This window comes from Rhincodon typus, chromosome 42, assembly GCF_021869965.1.
Source record: "Rhincodon typus isolate 14 chromosome 42, sRhiTyp1.1, whole genome shotgun sequence".
Classification (NCBI taxonomy): Eukaryota; Metazoa; Chordata; class Chondrichthyes; order Orectolobiformes; family Rhincodontidae; genus Rhincodon; species Rhincodon typus.
Genome location: NC_063373.1, coordinates 7,560,283 through 7,572,990, shown reverse-complemented (window position 1 = coordinate 7,572,990; position 12,708 = coordinate 7,560,283). Strand labels below are relative to the sequence as shown.

General features: G+C 44.8%; 1 protein-coding gene across 2 annotated transcripts in view; it reads left to right on the top strand.

Annotated features, from left to right (window-relative positions):
- Positions 1–776: 776 nt before the first annotated feature.
- Positions 777–12,708, top strand: part of LOC109933979 (gastrula zinc finger protein XlCGF57.1-like) — a 36,520-nt gene continuing 24,588 nt past the window's right edge. Inside the window, exons 1-2 of one of the 2 annotated variants that reach the window (XM_048619213.1) lie at positions 777–2,900; positions 11,250–12,558. In XM_048619213.1, coding sequence (XP_048475170.1) covers positions 1,350–2,888 — 1,539 coding nt within the window. In that variant the 5' untranslated portion in view covers positions 777–1,349 and the 3' untranslated portion in view covers positions 2,889–2,900; positions 11,250–12,558. Of the gene's footprint in view, positions 2,901–11,249; positions 12,559–12,708 lie in introns of those variants that run through there. The other variant, XM_048619214.1, reaches the window with a different exon arrangement.

The window sequence follows — 12,708 nt, the reverse complement described above, 5'->3', positions numbered from 1 at the left end:
GACAAGACGTGGGAACACCTCAACATGTCTAGCTAGGGTACACTGTTACAGAACAATGGGATTCTCACTTAAAACTGAGAAAGGACGGAACTTTTCCACTCAGAGGATAGTGTATTCTGGAATTCTCTCCCCCGGAGAATTGTGGAGGCTGGATGACCAGAAGAAATTAGAGGATGTAGATGGATTTTTGAACGTCAGGGTGTTGAGGTCTGTGAGAAGTTAGCAAAAAAAGAGTGAAGTTGAGGCCTGAGGCACTTGATCCTTTGAAACAACTGGAGAGGCTTGAGGGGATGAATGGCCTCCGCCTGAACCTATTTCTTATGTTTATTCCAATTCACTGCGAAAGGAGTTTCCAAACTCCCTCACTGTCATTCCAGGATCGAAATTCAAAACAGCCAAATATATCTTCTTGCATGGAAGTTGCTATGCATAAATGCTCGCCTTCTAACTCGCTGTCAAACCAGTTTCTAATTGGGGTCTTGAGGGGTAATGTCCCTGTCTCAACGTTCAGCCCTTTGCACCTTTAAATCCCACCCTCCGTCCTTTCAGCTCCAGCGCCGGCGCTGCGCATGCTTCGCCCTGCGGTCCTGTACCGCCCTTTCACTGACTCCGATTGGTTGGAGGACCACCGCAGCCGCATGGTCCTCCAGGCACGGCTCCCTCTCTCCACATTGGTCCGGACCGTCCGTCAATCATTAAGCACGGTGGCGGGCACAGGCATGCGCAGTAAGGATTTGCTCCCGGAACGTCTGTGCACGTGCGCGGCCGCCATTTTAGTAGCTTCCTCAAAGCAGGTTTAGGTTCTGGGCCAGTTGTAACCATTTAGTTAGAATGAGTTGGAGATAATTATCCAACATTTTATAGGGGTTTCACCCAGGAAAGAGGGTGGGAGACAGAGTGAGTGTGTGCCGGCGATTTACAATTTGCAGGGAGCAAGAGAGGAAAATATTCCACAGAAACTGGAATTGCCTGTTTATGATTTCTCTGCTTTACTGACAGTGAACAGGTTTTACATCTCCTGCCACAGGGATTAGAAGAGCAGGGTTTAGATCAGGAAACCCAAACGAAAGATCAGTTCAAGATCTGACAAAGTCACTGCATTTATCAGGAGCTGAACATCACTGCCCTCTGACTGTGCAAGGAGAAATGTTTGCTTTGTCTCAGCGGGAAAGATTGCAAACATCAGTGTGACTAGAAAATCACCAAGACACACAAACATCTGAATGAGAGTGTTCCAGTGAACTGACTGTGGAAAGAGCTTTAATCAGTTGCAAAGACTGAAGAAACAGTGCACCGTTTAGAGCAGGAACAAATCCTTCAAACGAGAGTGACACAAAGACACTGGCACCATGGAGAAACCATGTAAATGTGTGGAGTGCGGTAGGGGATTCAGATTTCCATCCAGGCTGGATGTTCATCGGCGCAAACACACAGGAGAGAAACCATTTACTTGCTGCAAGTGTGAGAAGGGATTTGCTCGTTTATCCAGCTTAAAGATACACCAGAGACGTCACGCTGGGGAGAAGTCATTCATCTGCATAACATGTGGTAAGTGGTTTGCTAATTCATCTGACTTACATGTACACCAGAACGTTCAGACTGGGGAGAAACCATTCACCTGCTCCGAGAGTGGGAAGGGATTTGCTCAGTTTTCCAAATTATGTGAGCACCAGAGAACTCACACTGGAGAGAAACTGTTCACCTGCTCTGACTGCGGGAAGGGATTCACTAAGTCATCCACTTTACTTCGGCATCAGATAACTCACACTGGAGAGAAACCGTTCACCTGCCCTGAATGTGGGAAGGGATTCACTCAGTTAACACACTTGCATCAACACCAGAGAGCTCACACTGGAGAAAAACCATTCACCTGTCCTGAATGCGGGAAGAAATTCACTCAGTTAGTCAACCTACAGTCACACCAGGGAACGCACACTGGGGAAAAACCGTTTCCCTGTCCTGAGTGTGGGAAGAGATTCACTCGGTTATCCAACTTACATCAACACCTGGGAACTCACACTGGAGAAAAACCATTCACCTGCTCTGAGTGCGGGAAGGGATTTGCTCAGTCTTCCAAGTTACGTGAGCACCAGAGAACTCACACTGGAGAGAAACCGTTCAGCTGCTCTGTCTGTGGGAAGGGATTCGCTCGGTTATCGCACGTGCATCAACACCAGAGAACTCACACTGGAGAAAAACCATTCAGCTGTACTGAATGCGGGAAGAGATTCACTCAGTTAACGAACTTACAGTCACACCAGAGAACTCACACCGGAGAGAAACCTTTCACCTGCCCTGAGTGCGGGAGGGGATTCGCTCAGTTCTCCAACTTGCATCAACACCAGACAACTCACACCGGAGAAAAACCATTTCCCTGCCCTGAGTGCGGGAAGAGATTCACTCGTTTATCCAACTTACAACAACACCACCGAACTCACAGTAGGGAAAAACCATTCACCTGCTCCGACTGCGGGAAGGGATTCACTAAGTCATCCACTTTACTTAGGCACCAGAGAACTCACACTGGAGAGAAACCATTCACTTGCCGTGAGTGTGGGAAGGTATTCGCTCAGTTAACAAACTTACAGTCACATCAGAGAACTCACAGTGGAAACAAACAGTTCCCGTGTTCTGAGTGTGGGAAAAAATTCACTCGGTTATCCAACTTACATCAACACCAGAGAACTCACAGCAGAGATAAACCCTGCTCTGAGGGATTTACTGAGTCGTACAAGTTACGTGAACACCAGCGATCTCACACTGAAGAGAAACCATTCTCCTGTCCTGAGTGCAAGAGGAGTTTCACTCAGTTATCTCACTTACATTCACACCAGAGAACTCACCGTAAGCTGCGCACTGCCAGGAAGGGGAGATCACGTCTGGAGTGAAAGACAGTCTGAGTGAGTACTTGGTTCGGGGAATTTTGTAGGCAGTGTTGGAATTCAATTCAGAGGGCAACAAGATAGTAAAGAAAAGAGAAATGTAATTGTCATCGGGGATCGAGTAGTCAGGGGAATAGACATTTTGGTCACGATCAAGAGTCCCGAAGCTGTGCTTCCTGCCTGGTGCCTGGGTTGAGGATATCTCATCCGGGCTACAGAAAGACTTGCAGTGGGAGGGGAAAGATCCAGTTGTAGATGCCAACGATGTCGGTATAAAGAGGGAAGGGGTTCTGCTGAGCGAATACGGAGCATTACGGGCTAAATTGAAAAGCAGAACCGAAAAGGTAATAGTCTCTGGATTATAAACTGAGCCACAAACTATTGGGCTCGGTGTCAACAATATTAAACGAGTAAGCCTATGGCTCAAAGTTTGGTGGGGGGTGTGGTGGGGAAATGGTTTGAAATTCACAGGAAATTGACTGCAGTACTGGAAAAGGAGGGAGCTCCTTCCAATGAGGCAGGTTCCATCTGGATCATGCTGGGATCAGATTCCTTGCGAATTGCATAACTGGGGCTGTGGATAAGGCTTTAACTTAACAGTGGGGTGTGGGATCAATTGCATGTAAAATTATGGAACATTTTAAAGTTGGGGGAGAGGTCTGCAGAGGTTATCAAAGTTTCCAGAACAAGAAATAGGACAGAGCGAATGGAAAGGGTCAAGATTCGAACTTGAGGCCCAGGAGATACGGGGGCAACTATGAGAAGGAAGGCAGGCAATGCAGGACTGAGGGTGTTGTATTTAAATGCATGCAGGATATAAAAGGTAAATGAGTTTGTACTGCAGATTGAACTTGACAAGTATGAGTTTATGAGTATCACAGAGACATTGCTCCCAACAGGATCAGGGCTGGGAACTAAATGTCCAAGGATACGTATCGTATGGAAAGGACATGCAAGTGGGCAGAGAGGGATGGCTTGCCTTGTTAGTGAGAAATGAAAATAATAGGAAGAAGTGATTTAGGCTGGGAAGGCTTGGAATCTGTGTGGGTACAGTTGAGATTCCACAAAGGAAAAAGGACTGTGATGAGAACTATGTACAGGCCCCCTGACAGTAGTCAGGCTGTGGGGCAGAAAATAAATCAGGGGATTGAAAGGCACTATAGCAATAATCATGGGGACAGTGAGGTAGACTGGGAAAACCAGGTTGGCAGTGGATCTCATGAAAAGGAATTCATAGAATGTCTGCAACTTTTTTTTTGGAATAGTTTGTGGTAGAGCTCATGAAGTGTTATGAAGCAGAGGATGACCACCCTCTAATAACTAAAACCGAAACACCCAGAGAAGCTCATCTGTTAAAGGAAATGTGAAAAGTGGTATAATCTGCCTCTCACGACCCCCACCAAATCTGTTATAATGGAGAGGTTAAATGAAATGAACTCCTGACAGTCACTCTATAATCAACAAGTAACAATTTATTTTATCTAATTCTAAAAGTGAACAATTTTTTTTTTCTTTATTTACGAACGGGATGAGGATGTCCCTGACTATGCAGCATTTATTGCCCATCCCTAATTGCCCAGAGGGCAGTTCAGAGTCAACCACATTGCTGTGAGTCTGGAGTCACACGTACGCCAGACCAGGTAAGGATGGCAGCTTCCTTCCCTAAAGGACATTAGTGAACCAGGTGGGTTTTTCTAACAATCGGCAATGGATTAATGGAATCATTAGATTCTTAATTCCAGATATTTTATTGAATTCAAATTCCACCATCTGCCATGGCGGGATTTAGACCTGGGTCCCCAGTATGTTATCCGGGTCTCTGGATTAACAGTCCAGCGACAATACCACTGGGCCATTGCCTCCCCATTAACAGAACTACTAACAAACCAAACAATTCCCCCTTAACTACTAACTATTCCCGAATAAAACAGAATTCTAATGATATGCTGTTCCAATAAATATAAGCCCCACTTGTAAAAATCAAAATAACAAAAAAAATTATACCTTAATCCCTCGAAATTACAGCCAAGATGTGTCTTCCGGAATGCTCCGTGCCCTTTCCACTGATCCTCAGTCAGGACTGCCATTCTCTGTTGAAATCTTGTGTCAGGAATATTAGCCAAGAGTGCCGCTGTACCTTTAGTTTAGATGATTTTCAGAGAGCTAACAGAATTCTGTGAGAGCCAATGATTCTTTCTTTTATAGCTGAAAGCTGTTCTCTTCGCAGATGACAGTAGACTCTCACACCGATTTTCAAATGCCCTCCTCCTTTATACCCTTGATAACCTATTAATTTCTTACAATAGGATCGATCCTAGGTTGTCAAAACCGTCAGGTTTAAATTTAATTGGATTTTGGAATCCAGGGCCTGGTTTAAATTAATTGGCTAAATTCAAAAACCTGTTGTCTTGGTAAAAATGCTGCTTTGCCTGCTAACAGTATCACCTTTTGATAACAGTGTTTCAATTTCAAGAACTCTGCGCATCTGTTGCTGCCTGCAGACATTTTCTTTTAATCGCCAAGCCTAAAACAAAGCGCATCATCTTTTAAAGGGACCACACACTCTTTTCTCCCCCCATCATTTTACAAACATCAAATTCTAACGTCCTGCCATCCGATCCACAAATACTTGACCCGACTTTGCGACAGAAGGAACAGGCAGTTCTGGATTTGGTGATGTGTAGTCTTGATTAGGTAGTTTAACATGAAAAAATCCTTGGGGTGGGGTGCAGTACCCATTATATGATAGAATTCACCCCGCAGTTTGAGAGGGTTAGAAATTTGAATCAGATGTAACGGTGTTACAATTGACCAAGGCTAAAGACAAAGACATGGTGGAGGAGCTGACCAGAAGTGATTGGAATGGGAGTCTAGCAGGGAAGATGTTGGAGCAGCAATGACAGGATTTTCTGGCCTAACTCGGGAGACATAGCAGAAATACATCCCAAGAATCACGGACACTGAATTAACCACACGGTCAGACGCAAAGTGGAGAACTGTAATCATATGAAGGTTTTGTGATGTTAATGCAATAACTCCTCCCAACTGACCTGTGCTTCAATTTACCGCTCCTGAGCCAGGCATACTATGAAGACTTCTGACAGCCTTTATTTTATGTAGAACAGGAATAACAGCTCACTACTAACAAAAAACACCGGACAGAATTCTAGGAATGGCATTGATACAACTTCTTAAAGCCACAAACTAAAAACCCAGATAATTAGCCCAAATTCCTGCTTTATCCTGAAGCCGGTATACTTTACTCTGTCAGACAGGACAAAATGTTGGTGGTGGAGGTGAGATATTTGTTGAAAGGTAGAGAGAGAGAAAGGTGATGAGCTGTGCAGCTGGATTTAGAGAATTTGAATCTCAGTTCTGACCTCTGGATGTGCTAAATCCCTCTGAATAGCTCTACAACTGTTTGCTGAACAAATTGCTGAAAGCTTTGAAAGATTCACTAGGTTGGATTGGTTCCTTCCTCTGGACAATCTCCTCATGATACCCTACCAATCAGAAACTCACGCTACAGCTCCTTGCCAAAAATGGTCTTGCAGTTCGACCTTTATTGCTGCAGTCACTCTTATCTGTTCTTTGCTTCAGGCGGTCTCCCCTTGGCTCCTCACCAATCGGGCACTCAGGATGCATCTCCTCTCTGGAAGCAATCCCTTTCTCAAACCTCGCTGCTCAAGCTCCAGCCTTCGACTCCTCAGGCAGGGCTGAGGGGTTTGGCATTGTTACTCCGGCCCCTTGTTTTTCCCTGCAGATTTGTGACTGTTTCTTTGCAAGACTGTAGGATTAAATTCCCTGTTAGCTTTGGTTGGCTTTCTGCAGCGTAACAGCGGGGGGCACAGGTGACCGACGAACAGTCGATCCTGATCTGTGTTGTATCCCTGGCAGTGCAGATGGCGAGGGTGCTGACTGTATCATGAACCTTGTACAGAATCGCAGCCTTTTCTGATAACTGTTTAAAACATTAATATAAGAGGTTTACAGAAGGAAAAGTTAGAAAGAACAGGTAGGGTTATAACACAAGGAAGACAAAACGTACAATGGGGTTGACAAGGCAACTGTGGCTGTCAAGAGGCAGCATAAAAGATAAAAGCATGCAATGTGGTGATGATCCATGGGAAGCCTGAGGCATTGGGAAACCTTTGAACCCCAGCAGACGATAACTGAAAAAGCAATAAGGGAGAAGGTGATGAAATGTAAGGGTAAGCTAGATGGTAGTAGTAGAATTGAAGATTGCAGGAGATTTTTAGATATATAAAAAGTACGAGAGAGGCAAGAGTGGACAGTGGGGCTGCAGTAGTAGTATTGAGGAACAAAGACATGGCGGAGGAATTGAAAAAGTACTTTGTGACAGTCTACGGGATGGAATACACCAGTAGCGTACCAACATCGAGACAGTCAGGGTGCGGAGGAAAGTACAGTGGCCATCACGAAGGAGAAGGTGCTGGGGAAGCTGAAAGTGGATAAATCACCCAGACTAGATGGACTAAACTCCGCGGCTCTGAAGGGGATAGCTGAGGATATTGTGGAGGCATTGGTAGTGGTCTTTCAGGAACCACTGGAGTCAGGGAGGGTCCATAGAACCAGAAAATGGCTAATACAACACCCCTGTTTAAGAAGGGAGAGAGGCAGAAGACAGAAAACTATAGACCTCAGCCATTGGTCATATTTTAGAATCAATTATTACAGATGAGATTGTGGAGTAGTTAGAAGTGCATGGTAAAAGAGGGCTGAGTCCGTGCAACTTCATCAGGGGGAAGTCATACTTGACAAATCTGTTAGAATTCCTTCGAGGTGTTAATGAGCAGGTTTGACAAAGGAGAGCCAGTGGATGTGATCTATTTGGATTTCCAGAAGGCCTTTGACGAGGGTGCCACTCAAGAAGCTGCTAAATAAGGTTAGGGTCTGTTGTGTTTGGGGCAAGATACTGGCATGGATAGAGGACTGGCTGACGGGCAGAAGGCAGACACTGGGGAATAGAGTTCTTTTAAGGGAGGTTCTGCAGGGGTCAGGGTGTTGGGACCACAACTATTCACGTGGATACATTAACGATCTGGATGAAAGAACTGAGGACTAAGTTTCCGGATGACATAAAGAGAGGCGGAGGGATAGGTAGTGTGAAGGAAGCAGGGAGGCCAACAGAAGGACTTGGACAGGCAGGGAGAGTGGCCAAAGAAGTGGCAGATAGGATGCAGTGTGGAGAAGTGTGAGGTTATGCAAAATAAAAAATCAAAAGAACTGCGGGTGCGGGAAATCAGAAACAAAAACAAATTGCTGAAAAATCTCAGCAGGTCTTGCAGCACTTGTGGAGAGAAATCAGAGTTAACTTTTCGGATTCAGTGACCCTTCATCAGACCTGTGAGTTTATGCACTTTGTTCGGAAGAATAGAGGCATAAGCTATTTTCTAAGCGGGGAAAAGCTTCAGGACATAACGATGCAGGAGTTTGGTTTTCTTGTAAAGTTAACATGCAGCTTCATTTGGCAGGCAGGAAGGCAAGTGCAATGTTAGCATTCATTTTAAGAGGGCTGGAATACAAGACCATAGATGTATTGCTGAGGTTATGTAAGGCTCTGGTGAGTGCTCATTTAGAATATTGTGAGCAGTTTTGGGCCCGTATGTAAGGAAGGATGTGCTGGCAATGGAGGGGGTCCAGAGGAAGCTTGCAACGATGATCCTGAGGATGAACGGCTTGGCACTTGATGAACGGTTGAGGAATCTGGGTCTAAACTGGATAGAGAAGGTGTTTCCATTTGTAAAAGAGACTAGGACCTGAGGGCACAGCTCAGAGTGAAGGAATGAGCCTTTAGAGCTGAAATGAAGAGGATTTTCTTCAGCCAGAGGGTGGTGAATCTGTGGAACGGATTTTCGCAGAGGCCAAGTCATCGAGTGTATTTAAGACAGAGATAGGTTCTTGATGAGTAAGGGGATCAAGGTTTAAGGGGAGGCAATGGTCTCGTGGCATTATCGCTGGACTGTTAATCCAGAGACCCAGATAACATTCTGAGGGCCCAGGTTCAAATCCTGCTACAGCAGATGGTGGAATTTGAATTCAGTAAAATATATCTGGAATTAAGAGTCTAATGATGACCATGAATCCATTGTCGATTGTCAGAAAAACCCATCTGGTTCACTAATGTCCTTTAGGGAAGGAAACTGCCATCCTTACCTGGTCTGGCCTACATGTGACTCCAGACCCACAGCAATGTGGTTGACTCTTAATTGCCCTCTGGGCAATTAGGGATGGACAATAAATGCTGCCTGTCCAGCAATGTCCTCATCACGTTAATGAATAAAGAAACGTGGAGATGGCTGCAGAATGGGGTTGAGAAACATAACAGGCATGATTGAATGGTGGAATAGACTCCTTGGGCCAAACGGCCTAATTCTGCTCCTTGTCTTATGGTCTTGGTCTGCCATTCGTCAGCTCAGACTGTGGGCAGGGATTCGCTCAGTTACCCATCTGTATGCACACCAGAGAACTCTCACTGGAGAAAAACTGTTCACTCGCACCAAGTATGGGGTGTACTACACTTGGTCACTTGATCTGCATAGGCATCAGCCAGTTTGTGAGTGACTGTAGGGGTTGGATTTTGCTGCTGTTGCTGTTGCAAGTCATATCCGGGATTGAACGTGAGACTTAATCCTGAGGTGGAGGAGAAATGTGTCCCAGCCAATCTCCTCCATGCTTCATTAATATCCTTCAGGGAGGGAAACTGCCGTCCTTACCTCATCTGGACTGCGTGCGATTGTAGACCCACAGCAATGTGGTTGAATGTTAACTGCCTTCTGAGGTGGGTAATAAATGCTGGCCTAGCCAGCGATGAACAATAAGAAAAGCAAAGAGCGGGAAACGGAAGGTAACCTGAAGTGAGATGTTTGCTGCTTAATTGAAAGCAGGCAGAAGTAAGCCTGAAATAGACAGTGTACTCACCGGCGTTATGTATCCTGTTTGGAGGAAGCATTGTGCACTGGTGGCTGTCAGTCCCGTCCATGGTGCGAGAAAGAAATTCCAACTTAGATGTCACTCCCCAGGAAAAGGAGGATACGTCGGAGTTCCCTGGGTACCCTATGTTAGAGGGAATATGGAGAGTGAGTAATCCCTTAGCTTAGTGGGCTGACAGGGGCCCTGTAATGCAACTAATAGAGGGATTTAATTCCAGAGATCATATATCCCTCTTGTAATATATTGGAGAAATAGGAATAAACAACAAGTTATGGCCTCACTTGATCCAAAGGCTGAGGTTACTTATCCTTCATGGAAATCCATTCAGACACATGGAAACTGGAATGAATATAAATGGAAAAAAGCAGTATTCAAGTGGGACCATTACAACGGAGGGCTTTTGAAGCTGCTAAGGAGGCGGTTTTGCAAGCCGATCCTTTGGAAGCTTGTGTTTTTTTTTATTCGTTCATGGGATGTGGGCGTCACTGGCTAGACCAGCATTTATTGCCCCATCCCTAATTGCTCAGAGGGCAGTTAAGAATCAATCACATTGTTGTGGGTCTGGAGTCACACGTAGACCAGACCAGGTAAGGACGGCAGTTTTCTTCCCTAAAGCACATTAGTGAATCAGATGAGTTCTTCCCGACAATCAGCAGTAGTTTCATGGTCATCATTAGACTCTTAATTCCAGATTATTATTGAATTCACATTCCGCCATCTGCCGTGGTGGGATTCAAACCCAGGCCCCCAGAACATTAGCTGGGTCTCTGGATTAATAGTCTAGCAATAATACCACTAGGCCATCGCCTACCCCACCATAGGCTGCTTGTGTACCAGGAGCTCCCCTGGAGTCGCAGGTATCTGTGATAGACCGCAAATAGCTACATTAGCTATGGACAAGCCAGCCATGGCGGCAGTCTCTGCTCGGACTTTGGTCCCACAGTCTATGTGAAATTGCCCAAAACTGAGCCAGTCCGATAAAAGGGTTCCATGCCCTGACCTTACGATATGGGGAGCCAGTGGAAATACAAACTGATAATGGATCATAGTTTGCAGTTCAAGCAGTACAGCAATGGGCATTTGATAATAGGATCCAAAGGGTAAATCACAGTCCCTATGACCCACAGGCAGCACAATAAGTGGAACATATGAATGGACGTGTTAAGCAACCCATCAAACTGTGACAGCTGCGCAGACACTCAGGATGGTTGCAAGTGTTACTTCACGTAGAATGTGATCTACACAACCGATCCCAACTTGGGGTACCACCAGGAGCAAATGTAAGTGATACCTGAGGACAGCTATGACGTGATCATGAGTGGGTGAGAGTTGTCTGTCTGTAATGAGGGTAAACATGAATGTGGTACGGTGCATACCGTATTAAACTAACAACAAAAATTGCTTTTGTTGCAGCAAACTGATGATGCGGTGACTGCTGCAGTACCTGTGTTTCCTTCCTCCTGCCTTGTTTGACATGAGATCTGCCATCACCTGCACAATCTCACCACAGGATATGATCTAGAGGATGGAGTCGTCATAATAATAACTGTATGCAAATTAATTTTAATTGTTCACCGGGTGAAAAGTGTACTTAGCTGAACTTTACTTACACATGTAACAACCTATGTTCCCAACAAATCCAGGGAACAGGAACTAAACATGCTACTGTTACTGTATGACGTGGAATTGCACTGCGCCCCCGATTATCTGTACAAAAGTAGGTGGCAATAACTACATCTCACCACTGACCTGACATAAGACAATCTGAAGACAGTGCCTGAAGAGTAGGCTATGTTTAACAGTAGCTCACTTGAAAATCGGTGTAATATAGTGCTTTGAAATGATTGGCTATTATGTCCAAGATGTTACAGAGATAAAGGGACATGATTCTGGGGTGTTGGGGTGAGTGGATGGGCCCATCCAATGATGTATAGATACCCCACCTTCAGCAGTTGTATGTTGTATGTACCTCAGTGTGCAAGCAAAATATTGTTTTGACTGTGATGGTGGAAATAACTAATGGAAATGAAGATTACCCCTCCATTGCCACCTTCTACACACACCACTCTTGTTACAGAGGCGCAGTAGAAACAATGTACTGTCTACTATTGTAGATGGAGCAGGGACAGAGATAGGTGCATTAAATTCTATGGATATTGCAACTTTACAAAATAAGATTGCTAAAGTTGGGTAACTCACTAGGGAAGCTACTAAATTATCTGCTGCATGGACCAAACCATCAGAACGTAGAGATTTAGCGAAATGGTTTCTGATCAACACAGTTTGGAAGATTGTTGATAGCCCCGTTTGGGGCATCACACCCAGAAGGATCTTAATGCGGAAGCTATTTGTAATTTGTTAGAGTGATATTGTTGACCACACCACTGTCCTGTTACGTAGGGTACCTCCATATGTGACATTTGAAACTCTGCAGGCTTTCCTTGCATATTATGAACAGGTTCACTTTCATTTGGCAGCAGTGAACCATGACCTACAGCCATGATCAATTAATTTGTATAGCAGACAATTTAGGAAGTCTTGCTGTGTGTCATCGGTGAGACATATTTAAGGGGTGGTCACCCAAAGCTTGAGCAGCACTCTAGCTCCAATGGCACCCAGTTATTGTTTTGTTGCTGATTGTTTGCTTCTTGTCTTTATTCACTTCTGTAATGACTTGTAAGCTTTGTCACCAGTATAATTAAATTGCAACCATTGAACAACACATGGTTCTAGAGTGAAAATGTGAAAGGGTGCAATGTAATGTTTAGATCCAAAAATGATATATCTCAAAGCCGGATCATTAGTGTTTAATTGGACATGGTGATAAGCAATTGGAGAGTTGAAAAATACGTGAACACAGGCTTTTTTTGCA